This window comes from Penicillium digitatum, chromosome 5, assembly GCF_016767815.1.
Source record: "Penicillium digitatum chromosome 5, complete sequence".
NCBI classification, from domain to species: domain Eukaryota; kingdom Fungi; phylum Ascomycota; class Eurotiomycetes; order Eurotiales; family Aspergillaceae; genus Penicillium; species Penicillium digitatum.
In genome coordinates this window covers 2,487,532-2,507,068 of record NC_089388.1, presented here as the reverse complement: position 1 = coordinate 2,507,068, position 19,537 = coordinate 2,487,532, and the positions used below count along the sequence as shown (strand labels likewise).

Here is a 19,537-nt window from a genome sequence, read left to right as displayed (position 1 = left end):
AGGTAAATGGAAAAGAGAAAGAGGTTGTAAAGAAAACAATTAAAAGATAGTAAAGGCGCGGACGGTACAAGATTTGGAGGAATCAGAGAATCAAACTTGGAAGTGACTAGGAAGGGGTAGTGAAGAAACCTTCACAGGGAATGAAGGGAAAAATAACACCGGATCACCTCTTTAGACCTTGACTGGAAACTTCTCACGCAGCCACTCTCCCTTCCAGTAAAACAAGAATGGGATGGGGATGAAACCAATCGTAATGAATGCGAGCAAGCTGTTTCCCCAGCCCATATCTAGATGAGCATAGAGCGAAGGAGCGGCAAGAGGCAGGAATGCTCCTGTCAAGTTACGAAGAATTGTGAGGGCACCCATGGCGGAGGCGGCTGTCTGAGGCCCAAAGATATCAATGATATATGTTTGTGCAGAGGAACTGATGACCACGGCGCCAGGTCCACAGATAGCCGTTCCAATGATGGGAACAACCCATTGCACTCGGTACTGGACTGTCCACCCATACAGAAACAGGCCGATGGGAAAAAGAGGGGAGACCCACATCATCAAGATCAGACGTCGCTCGGCCTGGAAATTTCCACCTTCAGCATGTAGCAAGCGGTCACTAAGATTGGCAAAAATCAATACACCAACGGCACAACCGATGCCGACACCGATATAGGCCAAGCCGGAGACACCAACGCTCCAGCCATAGTAGGTTTCAAAGACGAGTGGAAAGGTCGCAAACAACAGCATGGTTACACCAAAATTGAACGCAATGTAAAGAGAGATTAGGAACAGAACAGGTGAGTGGACCAGGAAAGTGGCTGGACGAGTCACAGCATGAGCAATAAGATGACTAATTGGGGTTTGCTTGTCCCCCTTTGCACGCAAATTTGGATTCCCTGTCTCTTTGCGCAAGCGGGCAGCTTTTCCCTTGAGAATGGTGACGGCGCTTGTCTCCTTCATAAATAGGAACGAGGCAACCGTGATGGCGCCGGCCTAGTAGCTCATGGATTAATATTTGTAAAGGAAAAGCTGGACGAGGGAGTGGCATGACTTACAAGCATGAGAATGATGTAAAATGTCCACCTCCAGCTCAGATTCTCGGTCACAAATCCTCCAACAATAGGGCCAAGAACCTGGTAGTCGTGTTAGTCTCTTGATTCCAAGCCTTTTTCTAACGTTGTCGAATGAAAAACATACCGGCCCAAGAAGTGGCCCCGCAGTGAATAGAGCCATTGCTACCCCTCTCTCCTCCTTTGGCAGTAAGTCTGCGACAGTACCGCCTCCCGTTGACATGTAGGACGCAGCAGAAAGGCCAGTACACAGGCGGAAGACTAGGAACTCTGCGACATGGGTACTTCGTGCACAACCGGCAGTAAATCCAAGATAGAATATTGAGCTCACGCGATAAACAGGCACACGTCCAAAAACTTCAGAGAGGGGTGGCACAAAGAACTGACCCACCGCAAAGCCAAGGGAAGCGATGGTGATTGTCAGGATCTCAACCGTGTCGCTCTTGAAGCCAAACTCCCTTTGCATGAGTTTGGCACCCGGAGAGAACATCGTGGTTGCAAGATTGCAATACAACACGGACAAACTGACCAGCAGTACGTTGGCCATTTTGAATGCCTTGGACCAGTTCCGTGGATTGGCAGGGTCATCCGGTCCATCCCAGTCGACGAGGTTTGAATCTGCGGTGGAGGCATCATTGCCTGCTGGAAATCCTTTCTCGATATCCTTCGCAAAATCCGACGGGTGCTGGTTTTCAGAGCTACTGCTCGCAGTAGTTGGGGCCTTTTGCCCCAGGAACCCTTCGATAGAACCAGATTCTGCGGCTGTCGTACTCTTCGTTTCCTGGTTGTAGGCAGTTCGATCCGTCTCGGCCGAGCTTGAAGGCATTCTCGGTAGGGCTTCCGAAGTTCTGGCCTGTTGTAATCTGACGAGAGATAGTCTGGCGATCTCAATGTGGTCTAGTCGTTGCGAAGGAACAGGATCAGCTGCACTGTATTTTGACTTTCGATTTAATTGCTGTGGTGCTCAGCCTGTAATAAATAAAAGAAAGATCGAAATGAAAAGGGCATTCCTTTTGATCCTTTAGGTCCATAAAATCGTACAATGCCCCGGGTTTGCTCCGTTTCTCTGATTTGCGGTCTCCGGGGGACTGATGGGGCTCCACTTTACCCAACGCCACAAAGAGCTCAGAGCTCCCGTTGAACGCCCCACACTGCTCCGTCGATTGCTCCGATCATTTTCCTCCGTGGATTGCTCCGCCTCCGCTCCATTGCTTTTCTCCTTACTCCCTACACAGGGGTTCACTGGGGGTTTTTTTTCTAAACCTCATGCACTTTCAATTCGTCAAAGTTAAAAAATAAAGGCCCCCATCTTGGCATCGATGGATCCTCCAGCCCTCGAGCCATCCGAATTGGTGGAGATTGGTCCTTCCATACTACCACAACCTGATGCGGCCTCTATACCAGACTCGCTGCCACAATTACGAGATCGCCGTCGAGAGAAGCCACTGCTATCTTGCACCTTCTGCCGGAGTCGCAAGTAAACTTTTCCCTTTTTTTTTTCTACGCCCCGTTTGAATATGCCATTCTTCGTTGTCGCGAAAATCGAAACTGACCAAAGTCCTCTCACCTGTCCGTTCGTCTTGCAGAGTTCGATGTGATCGTCAATTGCCATGCAAGACTTGTCTGGGACGAGGAATTGGTTCAACATGTTCTTACCGATCCAGGGCACCTCGCAATAAAAGCAAAGTAAGCGTCGGCGACCGCATCCAGCAGCTCGAGTCAATGGTGCGCTCTCTAGCTCAGCAACAGCAGAGCCCACAACAGCAGCATATTCCGCAAGTACAGAATGCCTATTCAGATGGTTTAGCAACTGACCTGGCGTACTCCTTTCAGGGTACGCTAGGAACATCGCCACAGGGTTTATCCACAACAACCCCATTGGCCTCGGTCGACGAAGACAACGTCGCGCCAGCTATGCGGCATGCATCCTTGTCGCATAACAGAGACTATCCGACGTCCCCTGCACCCTCGGAGCATGGTAGTATCCGCCTCCATTCAAATGGTGCAAACTATGTTGGAAGCTTTCATTGGGCTGCCGTTCTTGACAGCATCTCGGAGTTGAGGGATCATTACGAAGAGGAGGAGGAGGCGAGGTTGTTGGCGGCGAATGATCATGTGCTACATGAGAGCCCTGGCCCCAGGCTTCTTTATGAGCCTGTTCAGACAACAAAGGCCGATCTACTAGCTGCCATTCCTGCTCAACCTGCGGTGGATCGGATGGTCGCTCGGTACTTTAACGCCCAGGGTGTTGTTCCAGAAGTCCTTCATAGCGGGCGTTTTCTCAGAGAGGTACGGACCATCTACCCTCGGTTCTTTTGAAACAGATGTCAAGAACCTATTTTTCCCTCCCACGGTCATTTACCTGCTTAAATTGCTCCGAGTGACCACTTACGAACGTGACGATTGATTTTTTTTCCCCGTGATCTCTAGTATGAAAATTTCTGGAAAGACCCAAATGCAGTATCAATAGCTTGGATTGGCCTTTTGTTCAGTGTCATGTCCCTCTCAACACGGTATCAACAATCAATCGAGGGCTCTGAGGATCCGGAGACACCGGTGCGCGTGCACATGTTTCGAGAGAATGTCATTCATTGCCTTGTGCTCTGTCAGTGGACGAGGGGTGGAGATTACGTGCTGGAAACTTTAATCAATTATCTAACAAGTGAGCTGTTTCTTTCTAGAGACTCAGAGATTGGTCTGTGGTTGGTACAAGGGATGCTTGTTCAGCTCGCTCTGAGTCTAGGGTATCACCGAGACCCCCAAAACTTCTCCAGTATCTCTCCTTTCGCTGGAGAGATGCGACGAAGGGTATGGGCTGTGATAGTGCAGATGGACTTGCGATTATCTAGCCAGATGGCACTGCCACGTCTCCTTAAGCTGCAACAATATGATACTGCCGAGCCTCGAAATCTGCTCGATACTGATTTTGACGAGAACACCACTGAGCTACCTGAATCGCGCCCCGAAACCGAGGTCACACCTGTCTTGTACAGTCTAGCAAGAACCAGGATAGACCAAATGAACGGGCTAGTCAGTGATCTTGTCAACGACACACGAGAGCACCCATATGCGGAGATCATAGATCTCGACCGGAAATTGCAGGAAGCCGAAGCGTCGCTATCACCCATTTTCCGTTGGCAGCCTCTTAGTCAATCATTTATGGTTTTACCACAGATCGTCATGCACAGAGTGCTACTTCAGCTTGCAATACAGCGTGTGACTGTTTGGCTTCATCGGAAGTATCTTACGCCTTCTTATTACAATCCAGCACAATTCGAATATTCACGAAAGGCCTGCATAAAATCCGCCATGAGAATCCTCGAATTCCAGCAGATCGTTGATGAGGAAACTCAAAAAGATGGACTTTTATACCCCGTGCGATGGATGTTCACGTCATCACGACTGAATGCTGTTTTTCTACTGGGCATTAGTATTCTCTGCTACTATGTTCAGTTGACAAGGACACATCCAGACGTATCCTTAGGTGAACAGACGGATAACAGCATAAATGATCTGCTGCAGAACGTTTATCCTCTCTGGCTACGTTTGAGTGCTATCTCTCCCGGGGCACGGCGAGTGGTTCAGCTCTTGCATCCGCTTCTGGGGATGGACGGACAAGAAAACGATCAGACCCCAGTCGCTACTCCTAACTCGGTTTCTCCATTTCCTGTATCTAGGGATATGATGTCCCTGGATCAGCCTGCGTGGGAACCGTACGAAGGTAAACCGAAATCGATAACTTTCAGAGGATTTCCCATTTCTTTCCTCCCCCCTTCCCGATAAATTGAATTCGAAACTGACCACTTCTTTCCTTTAGATTCCATTGTAAACTTTTCATCTATGCCCACCTTTCCTAACAGCGTGGATTTTCGGTACTCGGACGGTCTCATGTCGTCTTCAACTACGGCAGTTGTCTCTATGGCAGATTTGTTGCTCACAAACACGACGGAGTTTGATCAGTGGATGAATGTTAGTTTCCATTAAGTCATTAATTGATCTTCATTCCCAAATCATGAATTAACTATGGACCCAAACTGTGTTGACTATGGAAGATCGAACATAAAACGTGAATGAGCCTAACTGCAATCTATCTCCAGGGACAAGGGCGAACCTACGAGTCCAAATGACGCGAATTAAAAAATTGACAGCAGAGCGCTAAAGCAACCTTGAATACACTGTACTATTCAACTATGGAATCCTGTAGGTAAAAAAAAAAAAACAAATCTTGCAATAGGATACGATAGCATTTCTACTTTAGTTTTGGATGGGACTGGTTAGTTGTTGGGACATGAGAAAAGGCGCAACTACTTAAACCCGGTCGAAGTATATAGTAGACCACTCTTAAATTTTTACTACCAATTCAACTATTAAAGATAACCCTATGGATTCTATCACAGATCCCCTACGAGCTAGTGACTATGAGTGCAGTGCCTGCAATATGTCATTCCGCGCACAAAGCCGAGGCAGCAGCTGTGTGTAGTGGGGATCAATGGGATGGATTATGGCAATAACTTCTCTCACCTGTACGCCACCTGCCATGTGGTCAACTTTGTACAACGAACAGGCCTCATCCAGCAGTTTCAACATGTGGGACTCAAGTAGGACGACGACGATAACGAACCTCTAGGCCTTGCGGCTATGGACCTAGGTGTGGAAGGCAACGGGTTTTATTTTATGACGACAAAATATGCTGTAGAACGAGAATCGCAGCCACACGTCGATAAGTCTACCCAACTGGCTACGAAATCTTCACCATCAATTGGAACTGAGGTAGGAGAGGGTTTAGAGGCGGATAGAAGAGAGTGAGAAATGAGACATGGAACATAGGGAATGCCCTTTCATTTTATATTTAATGTGTCGGTTTGTGGGTTTACCAAATGAGCTGATTCCACCCTCTTTACAATCAGCGTAGGCATACTCCTGAGATACTCTACAGTGTGAGATACTAACTCGGCGTTTGACTTCGAATTCTTGCTTCAGTTGGATTAAGCGCCTGCATAGTCTTACGCAATTAGACTGCAACAAGTTAATTGAACTTCGATTGATGAATTGTTCCACATAGGCAGCGAAGCCTCGTTTACGAAGGTCCGTAGTTTTTGCCCCAAAAAAAAGAGGCTAGTTGCTAAGCACTCGCAAAAAGTCGGTTTTTATCGGGTCTCCAAGTTGGGGGCCACGCTAGTATCTGCCCAGTGGACTTGTCTTCCACGTTTGAAAGACGTTGGCACAAACCGGACCCACTAGAGCTACGTCGATGTTCGGAAGTCCTACTGCTCGTATTCAGTTGATCTCGCCGATAGATTTGGTGGCTCGATGGCAAATGTGAAACACGACGATCTGGTCGGAATAAGCAACGCTCGTTCCAGGGCTCTTACACGTGAGCTTACTTCCTTTCTGTCAAGGCTTAAACGGCTACTTACCTCGCTGGGGGTTTTCAACATCTTTTTTTTTTGCTTGTATTCGTCGTGTTTAATGTTTTCGTTTATTGTGACCAAATACAGGACAATCTTCGAAACTCGCATCTAATATCGCGTGTCCTTCTATCATCGCTCCATTAGCACCCATCCACTATATCCCAAAATGCTACTCTCGGAAAAGGAGCCGATTGCCGTAATTGGTATGGCATGTCGCTTTCCAGGAGGATGTGATTCTCCCTCAAAGCTCTGGGAACTGATCAAGTCACCGCGTGATTTATCCAAGCGTATACCTACGGACCGTTATGACACAACTGGGTTTTATCATGCCAACGGATCACAGCACGGAGCTTCAGATGCCACCAAGGCATATTTCATCGAAGAAGATGTGACTCGCTTCGACAATGGGTTTTTCAATATCCAACCGGCGGAAGCCGAGGCTATTGATCCACAGCAGCGCTTGGTCATGGAAACTGTATATGATTCGCTGTAAGTTTACTCCTCCACTATAGAAGACGAGCTGTTTTATCTGATACGTTATAGGTGTGCTGGTGGTCAAACAATTGAAGCATTGAAAGGCTCAAAAACAGCTGTCTATGTCGGCATGATGTGTGATGACTGGAACCAGCTTGTTAACCGCGACTGGGATCTGATGCAGACATACGCTGCGACTGGCCAGAGTCGTGCGATCATTTCCAACCGTGTATCATACTTCTTCGACTGGCATGGGCCCAGTATGACCATCGACACGGCCTGTTCATCGTCGCTTGTTGCGGTCCATCAGGCTGTAACAGCCCTGCGAAATAGCGAGTGCCCGATTGCAATCGCCGCAGGAGCCAATCTGATAATTGCTCCTGGTATGTTCATTGCGGAGAGCAATCTTCATATGTTATCGCCTACTGGGAGCAGCAAGATGTGGGATGCCGCAGCAGATGGGTATGCTCGGGGTGAGGGCATTGCTTCTGTAGTGCTGAAGCCACTTAGTGCTGCGTTGAGGGATGGTGATAACATCGAATGCATCATTCGAGAGACGGCTGGTGAGGTGGCTTTCTTTTGTCTGATTTCAATCACATTGCCAAGACTAATTGATCATCCTTTCAGTGAACCAGGATGGTAAGACTGCTGGCATGACAATGCCTAGTAACATCGCCCAGACAGAATTGATTCAGGATACGTATGCTCGTGCTGGGCTCGATATCAACGATCCCAAAGACCGACCCCAGTTTTTCCACGCACATGGTACTGGAACTCCTGCAGGTGACCCACAGGAAGCCGAAGCCATCTCACGATCATTTTTTGGAGATGGTCAAACAGCCGAAAAGCTATACTTTGGCTCTATCAAGACTGTCATTGGGTACGTGTTATCTATTGCATGCGAAATCCTTTTCTGCTGTCGTTATACAGACTAATCATCTCGTTTTCTTTGCTCTGTAGACATACGGAAGGTTCTGCTGGCCTTGCTAGTCTTATTGGATCGGCTCTGGCTATGCAGCACGGCTTTATTCCCCCAAATCTTCACTTTAAAAAGCTCAGCGATCGCGTTGCCCCATTCTTTGAACATCTTCAAATCCCAACGTCAGCCGTGCCTTGGCCAGCCACATTACCCGGCCAGCCACGTCGAACCAGCGTGAACAGCTTTGGTAAGTCAATTATCACCATCGAAAATGGCTTCGTCGGTTATTTCGAGAGCTAATCAACTTTGCACTAGGGTTTGGGGGCACTAATGCTCACGCCATTCTCGAGTATCCTCCCAAGAAGGATCCTGTCATCAACTCTTCCTTGGCCGTGGTGCCAGCATTTACTCCACTCACGATCTCGGCCGCCTCAAAATCTACTTTGCGGGCTATGCTTGAAAATCTTCGAGCTTACCTTCAGAAAAATCCAAGCACCAACATTCGGGATTTAACACACACCCTGCAGACACGATGGTCAACGCTTCCTTACCGTAAGCCCATCGTGTCCACCAATGTTGAGGACGCAATCAAGAAGATCGATGGTTTGCTGGCCGACGATACCAACAACACAGATGGTGGCTTCGCCACTCGCTACTACGACGTCATAAGACCCAAAGTTCTTGGTATCTTCACAGGGCAAGGCGCTCAGTGGCCTCGCATGGGTGCACAGCTACTTGAATTGTCACCATTTGTTTCACAACGCATTGCGGAGCTTCAACGAGCCCTTGCCACTCTACCGGATAGAGATCGGCCCGACTGGACACTGTACTCGCAGCTCCTCGCTAACTCGAAGTCTTCTCGGCTGGCTGAGGCAGCTCTCGCTCAGCCATTGTGCACTGCTGTCCAAATTGTGCTCGTTGATTTACTTCGAGCAGCAGGAATTGATCTGTGCGCCGTTGTCGGTCACTCATCTGGTGAAATTGGTGCAGCGTATGCTGCAGGCTTTCTGTCAGCCTCTAATGCTATCCGTGTTGCTTATTATCGGGGTCTCTATGCCAAACTGGCGCAGGCTGGAGGACCAGGTGCCATGATGGCGGTTGGCACCTCATATGAGGATGCACAAGAGTTCTGCGAGTTGGACGACTTCGTTGGCCGAATCCAGGTTGCAGCGCGTAATTCCTCATCCAGCATCACGCTTTCTGGTGATGAAGAAGTCATTGAGGAGGCAGTTGCCATTTTCCAGGATGAAGGTAAATTTGCGCGTCGATTGCGGGTTGACACCGCCTATCACTCAACCCACATGTTGCCGTGCGCGAAGCCCTACCTTGCGGGTCTGGCTAGAGCCGGTTACAGTGTTGACGAGGGCAATGGTACAACATGGTTCTCTAGTGTTGTTGAAGGCGGCCATGTCATGACCAAAGAGGATGTTGAACAATCACAGTACTGGGTTGATAACATGACAAGCGCAGTTCTATTCGAGCCAGCTGTATCGAAAGTTGTTGGGGAAAGCGGACCTTTTGATATGGCCATCGAGTTCGGTCCCCACCCGGCACTGAAGGGACCTGCCCTTGACACGATCCAACAGTCCACTAGTCATAAAATTCCGTACGTGGGTCTGCTAGCCCGTAACAAAAGCGACGTTGATGAACTTGCCTCGGCACTTGGCTACTTGTGGTTGCATCTTGGTGCCTCTTCAGTTGACTTCAATGGCTTCGAAAAGCTCATATCTGGAGTTGGATCCCCGGAAAATCATATTTTGACAAATCTGCCTACGTATCCTTTCGATCACTCGCGCTCTTTCTACTCTCTCACTAGAGTCTCTGGCGGCCATCGCAATTTGCACTCGTTGCCACATCCTCTTTTGGGACGACGTCTAGTGGAAACTGAGACAGATGAAGAGATCTCTTGGCGGAATGTCCTGCGCTTGTCTGAGAATAATTGGCTTCAAGGCCACGCCTTGCAAGGTCAGAGTGTTTTCCCGGCTATGGGTTATATCTCTTTGGCTGTGGAAGCTGTCGCTGCTGCCGCCGGAGATCGCAAACTGGGACTTATAAGGCTTGAAAATGTCGTTATCGGCCGCGCTCTCTCATTTGATGATGAAAATACCGGCGTGGAGACTAAGATAACTCTCCGTGTGGTTCGATCTACCAGTGACGAACTCTCGGCTCGCATCTCTTGTCACTCTGGTTTACCATTTGATAGCGCAAACCCGCTTGTCTTGAACTTCAGTTCTATAGTTACGGTTAGCATTCATGAGCCAGAAATTGACATGCTTCCTCCAGCTCGCCGTGACGAGATCAATCTGGTGGATGCGGAAGCCGAGCGTCTCTATTCCCAGTTCGTCAAGCTTGGATACAACTACAGCTCCCCATTCACAGGCGTACGATCAATAAAACGCAAAATGAGCTGGGCTATTGGTGATATAGAGGATGAGTCAGGTGGTGCTTGGGAAGACAAGCTCCTAGTCCATCCGGGCTGGCTCGACTCGGCCATCCAGACTGGGTTTGCAGCCTATAGCCACCCACATGACAATCGTCTCTTTACCCTCTGCGTGCCGACGTCCATTCGCTCCGTTGTCATCAATCCGTGGTTTTTTGCGGATAATCATGATCGTGTCCTACAATACCAGACATCGTCCCGTCCGGCTCCCGAAGGTCATATGACAGTCGACATTGATATCTTCTCTGGCGGCTCATCCCAAGTGCACCCATTTGTGCAGTTTGAATCGATTGAGATGCAGCCATTTGCTGCACCCACACCTCGCGATGACGCCGTGATATACACACGCTATCATTATCGCTCGGAAGCTCCCGATGCGACCTCGGGTATAGTTAATGCTATTACAGAGAACGACGATATGCTGTTCGCATCCGAGCGTGTGGCGTTCTTTTATCTTCGCAAATTGGAGGAGGTCATTACTGAATCGGAAAGGTCGGACGCTCCGGCCCACTTCCAGGTCTTGTTGGACTTCGCTCGTCGCGCCGTGGAATCTGTGTCGCAGGGGCGGCATCCTCAAATACCGAGTGAGGCGTTGAAAGATTCCCCGGCCTTTGTCCGTTCACTTCTTTCAAAGCACTATGGCCACAACTATATGCGTCTGCTAGATGCAGCTGGTGATCACTTGGCTGAGCAAATCCGTAGCGGTGGAAGCGTCAGGGAGAACCTCGTTAAAGACGGGTTGCTGAATCAGTTCTACCGAAATCTTACATCAAACCAGGGACAAGAGAGTGCGAATACTTGGTACGCGCGCGTGGTGGCCCAGATCACGTATCGTTTCCCACGAGGCCACATTCTGGAGATTGGGGGCGGGTCCGGCGCTGGCTCGACTGCATCAATCCTCTCCTCCCTAGGTGACTCTTTCTCAAATTACACATACACAGAAATTTCACCTAAGGCTCTTGAAGAGGCACAAGAGCGTCTCCGTGGGTTCGGTGACCGCTTGTCGCTTGTGACATACGATCCCCGCCAGCCTGCTGCAGAACAGGGGCTAGATGAAGAGCGCTATGATGTTGTGCTGGCATCGAACAGTTTGTATGCTGTCGAGGACCTCGATGAGAGACTAGCCAATGTAAGAAAGCTACTAAGACCCGGCGGCTACTTGGTTATTCTTGAAATCAACACCAACGACTCCCTGAGCTTGGGTACCATTTTGGGTGGGCTACCCGAGGGACCCAGCCCAAGCCGCCGCAGCGCACTATCCCTGTCGCGGTGGGACGCGTTGCTCCGCAGGCACGGATTTAGCGGTATCGACACGCACACTCCTTTCTTCAACCCCAGCAAGCCACAATGGTTCACCGTCTTTGTCAGTCAAGCTGTTGATGATCGCATCAATTGCTTGCGTACTCCCTTGATCAGTCCGACACAAAACATAACTCACCTGGTTGTCGTCGGCGGGAGGACGGCGGCGATCGCCCAGCTTAGCCAGAATGTCTGTGATTTACTGAGGTCGCGATATGCTGCCGTTACTCGGATCAAATCGCTCGAGGAACTAAATAAACGAGGCCTCGATTCTGGGAGCTCTGTTTTGTCGCTGACGGAATTGGATGAGCAGTTCCTTGAGACCCGTACTGAAGCCAAAATTGACGCTCTCAGAAGTGTCTGCAGACATGGTAGCAGTATTCTGTGGGTGACATACGAGGCCAGAGCCGGGCGTCCTTACTCGTCCATTGTTCTCGGTTTAGCCCGTGTTCTTCGCCATGAGTATCCGGCAATGACACTGCAGCTGCTCGATTTCGATGCGGCCACGACAGCGACGCCCCATATTCTTGCGGAAGCCCTTGTGCGCCTCGAACTCGGGGCGCGGTTCAAGAAAGAACAGAATTACAACCTCCTCTGGTCCATTGAGCCCGAGAATCATTATGTTAACGGTCGCCTGTTGATTCCACGACTACTCCCGGACATAGACGCCAACAACCGGTACAACACTTACCGCCGTGTAGTGTCAAGTCAAGTTGATCTCCGCGAGAAGATGGTAATACTAGAGCCAACCGTTGATGGGAATGCTTTTGAGCTTGCCATAGTATCCCCGCTGCGTGTTGTGGTGCCGTCTCGGCTATATGGCAAGACCGTAACTCTTCGGGTCGAAAGTTCGCTTCTGCAGGCCATTAAAATTCGAGACGCTGGCTATTTTCATTTGCTTGTTGGCACCGAAATTTCGTCAGGACAACGTTTTGCCGCAATCTCCGATGTGGCTGTTGAGTCCCGCGCATGTGTGCCTGTTGAATGGACGGTGCGCTTGTCTGCAAAAGACAGCAATATAAATAGCTCGCTTGTCGATGTTGCTTCAAACATTCTTGCACAAACAATCATCGCCAGTGCGCCACACTTTGGTAGTGTTGTTTTACACGAAGCAAGCCCGCGTCTCAAAGATGCTTTGGACATTGAGGCGGCTAGAGAAGGTATTCGCGCTGTCTTTACAACATCATTGAAGAAAAAAACAGCCTCCAACCATCGATCGCCATTTCTCTTCATTCATGAAAGGCTCCCTGCTCGTCAAGTACAGGCTCTCTTACCACGCGATGTGTCCCTGCTCATTGACTTCTCATCTGACGCTGGAGAATTTGATTCTGGTCTGATGGGCCGTGCTTTGGGTCTTGGAAAGGGTATGTAACGATCTTCCTTTCTGCTCAAATCATCGCCGCACGTTTGCTTACCACTCTGTTACTTTTGGGCTTGTAGATTCCAACTTGGAAGTACGGTTTACTTCAACTAATTTCCTGCGTACAAAATCTGGGTTTTCTCCGGATGCAAATGAGCATGATGTAGACTATGTTGGTCAAGCGTTCAAGGCTTCCTGGAGGGCAGTAACTAACCGAGCGCGACTGCCCGCGTCCTTTGCTCGCGAAGAGGTCCCAACTCTACCATTGCAGGACACAACTGGCTTCCCTGTTTCAACTGATACATTCACTCTTATTGATTGGAGTTCTTCGACAGTGCAAGCTTTAGTGCGGCCGATTGACCATGGGCCTATATTTCGAGCCGATGGAACCTACTTGCTCGTTGGTCTGACGGGTGAGCTAGGACAGTCACTATGTTCTTGGATGGTAGCTCATGGAGCTCAAAATGTTGTTCTTACTAGTCGACGACCCAAAGTGAGCCAGAGCTTCATTGATTCGTGTGCAACCCAAGGGGCGATCATTAAAACGGTGTCCATGGACGTCACTAGCCGGGAGTCTGTGCGCATAGCCCATAACGAGATCCGAAATGAGCTGCCGCCCATCATTGGTGTTGCTAATGGAGCCATGTTGATGGATGATGCGTTGTTCGATGATATGAAATTTGAGTCTCTCCAGCGGACAGCGCCGCCCAAAATTGAAGGTTCTGTCGTTCTAGACGAATTTTTCTACGATACGCCGCTCGATTTCTTCATTCTATTTACTTCTTTGGCCAACGTTGTCGGAAACACAGGTCAGTCCGCGTACATAATGGCTAATCAGTTCATGGCTGCTCTGGCAGCTCATCGCCGTGACGTTCGTGGAGTTGCTGGCTCCGACATGGCTATCAGCTCAATCCAGGGCTTGGGTTACTTTGAGCACGCTAACCACCTGGACAAGGATCACTTTACTCGCATTGGGTATCGCAATGTTTCGGAGCAAGATTTCCTCAGTCTTTTTGCAGAGACTGTTCTTGCTGGACGCCCTGGCGAGAAAGATGGTTCAGAGGTCTGCACTGGTGTATCCCCCTTCCGCGAGGGTGCGACACTACTCAGCAATCCATGTTTCAGTCATCTTCTGCTACACGATGCTGCTGATGGTGGTCGACAAGGTGCTCGTGGCAATGCTGGCAAAGCTGGGCATCCTAGAGCTCGTTTGATGACTGCCAAGTCCCAAGATGAAGCACAGGCGATTATTCGTGAAGCTGTGATTGATCGATTGAAGCGTATTCTAATGATCCCTCAAGGCGAAAGTATGAACGAGAAGGTTTCGCTCGTGGAGCAAGGTGTCGACTCCATCATGGCCGTTGATGCTCGCACCTGGTTCTTACAGGAATTCGATGTCGACCTTCCAGTGCTCAAAATCCTGGGACCTGCATCGACGGTTGAATCCTTGATTGGTGAGGTGACCAAAAATGTTCCTTCAGGCCTCCTCGACCTCGAGAAATTGGGCACCGTAGGGGATGCTTCACCAGGTCGTACACCAGCTATCCTGGCTTCTGCCGCCGCTACTTCTGCTGCAGTTGTTCCCGCATCTCCTCCTATCAATGTCGTTGTGGAGACGGCAACCAGTTCAGAGGGGTCGGCAAGCCCACGCGGCATACCAACGCCGCAATCTTCAGCTGACACACCCCCAGAGACGCCTCTCAATAAGCCTCTTGATCTTTCGGATGCCTTTAAGCAAAAAGAACTTTCGGATGTTGCACCGATGCAGCAGCTTGAAAATTCAAAACGGAAGGCAGTTCTCGGATGTTCTACCGAGATTGTTGAGCCGATGACCTTTGGGCAAAAGCGCTTCTGGTTCCTCCATCACTACATTGACAACCCTACAACATTTAACATTGCCTATTCATTTAAACTCAATGGCACCATTCGTACTGGCGAGCTTGCCAGGGCCGTTGAAACCGTGGCTGATAGGCATGAAGCACTGCGTACGCGCTTCTTTTGGTCAAATGACGATACCAAGACCCCTATGCAAGGAATCATGTCTAAGTCCCTCGTGCATCTGGAGGCAATTCAAATTGATTCCGAAGCTCAGGCGTTAGAAGAGCTGGATGCGATGCGTGAACAAAAGTGGGACCTTGGCGACTGGAAGCAGCTGCGACTACGCCTGCTCTCGCTTTCCGATACTGTGCACTACTTGCTCATGGGAACACATCACATCTCGATGGATGGATTTAGCATGAACGTGCTGATGCTTGATATAAATCGAGTCTACAACGGCTCCGGAATCCCGCTAGTTCCCCTGGCTGCTGGCTCGCAAGCCCGTGATTTTGGTCAGCAGCAGCTACTCGCCTATGAGGCCGGTAAATTCCAGCCAGCCATCATGTACTACCGTCAAGCCCTAAAATCCATTGACCTCTCGCGCCCGGTCGAACTGCTTTCTTTTGCCCGCTCTCAGATCCGTCATCCGCTAGAAAGTTACAACAGCACTGTGACCCGCGTCCGTCTCGATTCTCAGACTACAGCACGCTTGAAGAGCCTTGCGCGCAGTCACAGATCTACTTCATTCCACGCGTATCTAGCGGCACTGCAAGCACTTCTCTTCCGCCTGTTGCCTACAGAGACTACAGAGAAATTGATCATTGGCATTGCCGATGCCAATCGAATCGACGGCAAATTCATGGGCAGTATCGGTAACTTCCTCAACGTGCTGCCGGTTCTATTTGACCGCAACTCTGGTGGTTGTACTTTCGGGCAAGCGATCGAAGATACCCGTAACAATGTTTATGCGACTCTCGAGCACTCTGGACTGCCTTTCGATTTGCTTCTGGATGAGCTAGCTGTGCCGCGATCTAATGCATATCCCCCCGTGTGCCAGATCTTCATGGACTACAAACTCTTTACGAGAGAGCAAGCGGAAATGCCTTGGGCTGGGTGCAAAGTAAGTGAGCATAAGTGGCATCCAGCAAGAGGTGCATATGACATCGCACTTGAGATTGTTGAGGATCGAGAGAGTGCGTTGCTGGCCATCCATACACAAGAGGCATTGTACAGCAAGGAAGCCACAGATCTGCTCATGCGGAGCTATGTCAACGTTCTGAAGGAGGTTGTGAAGCAAGGTGGTGAGAAAACGAAGGTTGAAAAGTTGGAAAAATGGGATATGACCGATGTCAAGACCGCGTTGGAACTTGGAAAGGGTATGTCTACCTCTAAATAGTTTAAGCCCTGCCTTCGCTGAACTCTTGTTTACTTTCTCGGTTCTAGGTTCTGACCTGCCACTGCAGTGGCCCACTGTCGCACATCGTATCGATGAGGTCATTGCCCAATTTCCTGACAATCTGGCTGTCAAGGATGGTTTCGGTCGTGCTCTGACATATGCAGCTCTCGATGAACAAGTTGAGAGCATCGCACGCGCTCTCCGAGAGAGAATTCCAGATCAATCCACTGAACAGTCCATCGTTGGCGTTTTCCAGACGCCATCTGCTGATTGGATTTCCTCTCTCGTTGCTATTCTTCGTGTTGGTGCTATATACCTGCCTTTGGATCTAAAGGTTTCCACCTCGCGCCTGAATTGCTATGTGAATGCAACACGGCCATCTTGCATCCTGGTTGACAAAAATACCAGTGAGCGCCTCCAAGAGATTGGTGTTGACTCGGAGAGCACTGTTGCTATTATCAATGTATCTGACCTACCTCTTGCCGCTGAGATCAAGAAAGGAAGAACTGTCACAGTAGCCCAGAGCAATCGTCCGGCATATATCATCTTTACCAGTGGTTCAACTGGCGAGCCGAAGGGCATCGTTGTGAAGCATGCCAGTTTCCGCGCCATGGTCGAGGGCTTTGTTCGCGAGTGGGACATCACCAACCTTGGCCGAGTTGTGCTTCAGCAATTTGCCTTGACTTCTGATGGCTCGCTAAAGCAGATTGCTTCTGCAATTACTACTGGCGGTTGTCTCCTGGTTGCCCCGGCCGATGCCCGTGGTGACCCAACAGAGCTGACGCGCCTCATGGCTGAGCACAATGTGACATTCACAGTAGCAACGCCTTCTGAGTACAACATGTGGTTTCGCTTTGCCTCGGACGGTCTCCGCCGCTGCACTTCCTGGACTTCTGCTTGGTTCGGTGGTGAACGATCCCCTCCAAGTCTCGTTGACTCATTCCGTGAGTTGAGCAAAGTACTCCCCAACTTGCGCTTTTATACAACTTACGGCCCTACTGAAGCATCTGTGTCCACAATGAAAGGTGTGGCTGATGTCAACGACCCCCACTTGACCGTTCCAGTTCCAGGTCGGGTCCTGCCTAATTACGCTGTGTATGTCCTCGATGGGGAGTTGCAGCCAGTTCCTGTTGGCGTTCCGGGAGAGATAGTCATTGGCGGTGCTGGTGTTGGCCTGAACGAGTATCTCAACCGGCCGGAGGCTACGGCAAAGCAATTTATCGCAGACCCCTTTGCGCCGCATGATAAGCACTGCAGTGGCTGGGGTCGTATGTATCTCACCGGAGATTATGGCCGGCTCGATGCCCGTGGTCTACTCGCGGTCGAGGGTCGCGTCGCCGGTGATGCCCAAGTGAAGGTACGGGGCTTCCGTATCGAGCTTGCCGAAATTGAGGCAGTCATCATTAAGGAAGCTGGAGGCGCATTGGCCCTCGCTGTGGTTACACTAAGAACTGGAGAAGAAGACCACGATGATATTCTCAGTGCGCATGTGGTTATTCAGAACAGCCACGAGAACAGTGAGGCACAGGTTGCCAAAATCATTGGGCAGCTGCGTACTCGCTTGAACAGCAGTCTTCCTCAATACATGGTGCCAGCCATCATTGTGCCTGTCAGTGAAGTGCCTCTTACTGCCCACGGTAAAGTTGACCGAAAGGCCGTTCAAGCACTTGCCCTACCAGAGGTAAAATCTTCTATCGCCAATCAACCGGAGCTGCAGCAGGACTGGACTTCAAATGAGCGTCGCCTCGCTGACCTGTGGGCTTCTGTTCTTCCGGTACACTCATTGGCCTCAGAAGCGCTATCCTCTCAATCTAATTTCTTCCGCGTCGGTGGTAACTCTTTGCTCCTGGTCAAGTTGCAGGCTACTATCAAGGATGCATTTGGTGGTGCACCACGTCTGAGCAAGCTCATGAGCACTCCCGAACTTGGAGGCATGGCTACACTTCTTGAGAATGAGGGCGCTTCCCTCGATTGGGATAAGGAGATTGCGCTGGACTTATCAGACGGGATTCCCGCGATAGGACAACAAGCAAGGGGTTTGAAAAAGAGTGTTACTGGACTCCGCATACTCGTTACAGGTGCCACCGGATCTCTGGGCAAGCAATTGATTCCTCACTTGGAGGCAAATGAGCGTGTTACGCAGATCATTATTTTGGCACGACCAATCGAGGGGCGGGAATCGTCCGGCCTGTTCTCTAATCTCTGGGGCAAAATCCAAATCCTATCAACTGAGCTCCCATCTCTCCCCGCAGATGAAACTCCTGAGCTGGCAGAGCTTGATGTGATCTTACACATTGCTGCTGACCGCAACTTCTGGGATGGATATGATGCTCTCAAGCCTGTCAATGTTACCAGCACCAAGGCACTTGCAAGGTTGGCTCTTCGCACAGGTGCCAAATTGCATGTTCTGAGCTCAGGTGCCGTGGCAGATTATCAGACAGATGATAGATGTGACTTGCCTCGACCGGATCCTGCTCATGGCTATGTCTCTTCAAAGTGGGTAGCTGAGCGATACCTCGCCAGCGCAGCACATCATCTCGGCCTCCAGGTGACGGCACATCGACCTACCAAGACTGTTATGGATGGCAATCATGTCATTTCGCCTGAACTCAACGAGATAGAACATGCCCTGGTTCGCGCCTATCTCGAAATTTCGCCTCGTCTCGGTGTTCGGCCAGACTTTGCCAGGCTTGGTGGCACTTTCGACGTCGCCCCACTTGATGATGTGGCCGTCGCTGTAGCTACTGCTGTCACCCAGGATGACAATTCGGGTCATGCTATGTGTACCCTTGACTATCCTGGCACTGCGGTTCTCCGGACTGATGTCACAGCAGCATACGCGGAGGAGCTTTTCCAACGGAAGGAGAACAAGGCTATCTGGAGTCTTCCAGCTGTCCCAGCATTGCACTGGGTTGGCCAGGCAAAGCGTGCAGGGCTTTTTGAGTGGTTTATCACCGCACAGGAATTAGTTGTCACTGATTCTGATGGAAGGAGAGCGGTATCAAAGAGATGATCCAGAAGATTGGGAATCTACAGTCGGTCCATACGTACCTCAAGACTTCTTACTTTGATATTACGGGTGTCGGGCGTCCCGTAATTTATTTTTTTATTTTTTTTTTGGCTTCAAACAAGCTGACGCTGTTCAATTGCTTGCACTGTTTCTTGGTCGGTCTGTTTTGTGCTAAATTTTCTGGATCTGTGTATATACTCTCCAGTCCAATTTGATCCTTATTCTCAAGATGACTACGGAGTACAACATACGCCGGTAAAAAATAAATTCCTTTTTTTTAACTCGTGTTTGTATGTTGTAGTTCGTTGTCAGTTTCATTTAACGGATGATCCATACCCAAGTCGGA

At 49.9% G+C, this 19,537-nt stretch overlaps 3 protein-coding genes across 3 annotated transcripts; 2 read left to right on the top strand and 1 right to left on the bottom strand.

Moving 5' to 3' along the window:
- Window positions 1-171: 171 nt before the first annotated feature.
- Window positions 172-1,890, bottom strand: Pdw03_2082 (Major facilitator superfamily domain, general substrate transporter; the record flags this gene model as incomplete). Its single annotated transcript, XM_014680689.1, has 3 exons — window positions 172-987; window positions 1,050-1,127; window positions 1,192-1,890. The coding sequence occupies 3 exons, from the start codon at window positions 1,888-1,890 to the stop codon at window positions 172-174; spliced, it is 1,593 nt and encodes a 530-aa protein (XP_014536175.1).
- Window positions 1,891-2,581: 691 nt separating this feature from the next.
- On the top strand, window positions 2,582-5,191 carry Pdw03_2081 (fungal-specific transcription factor domain protein; the record flags this gene model as incomplete). Its single annotated transcript, XM_014680690.2, has 6 exons — window positions 2,582-2,637; window positions 2,729-2,750; window positions 2,898-3,353; window positions 3,495-4,785; window positions 4,882-5,033; window positions 5,162-5,191. The coding sequence occupies 6 exons, from the start codon at window positions 2,582-2,584 to the stop codon at window positions 5,189-5,191; spliced, it is 2,007 nt and encodes a 668-aa protein (XP_014536176.2).
- A 1,936-nt stretch (window positions 5,192-7,127) lies between these two features.
- Window positions 7,128-19,194, top strand: Pdw03_2080 (Equisetin synthetase, putative; the record flags this gene model as incomplete). Its single annotated transcript, XM_066100075.1, has 6 exons — window positions 7,128-7,512; window positions 7,577-7,829; window positions 7,910-8,115; window positions 8,184-12,971; window positions 13,048-16,161; window positions 16,229-19,194. 6 exons carry the CDS (start codon window positions 7,128-7,130, stop codon window positions 19,192-19,194), a joined length of 11,712 nt encoding a protein of 3,903 aa, XP_065957802.1.
- Window positions 19,195-19,537: the final 343 nt, after the last annotated feature.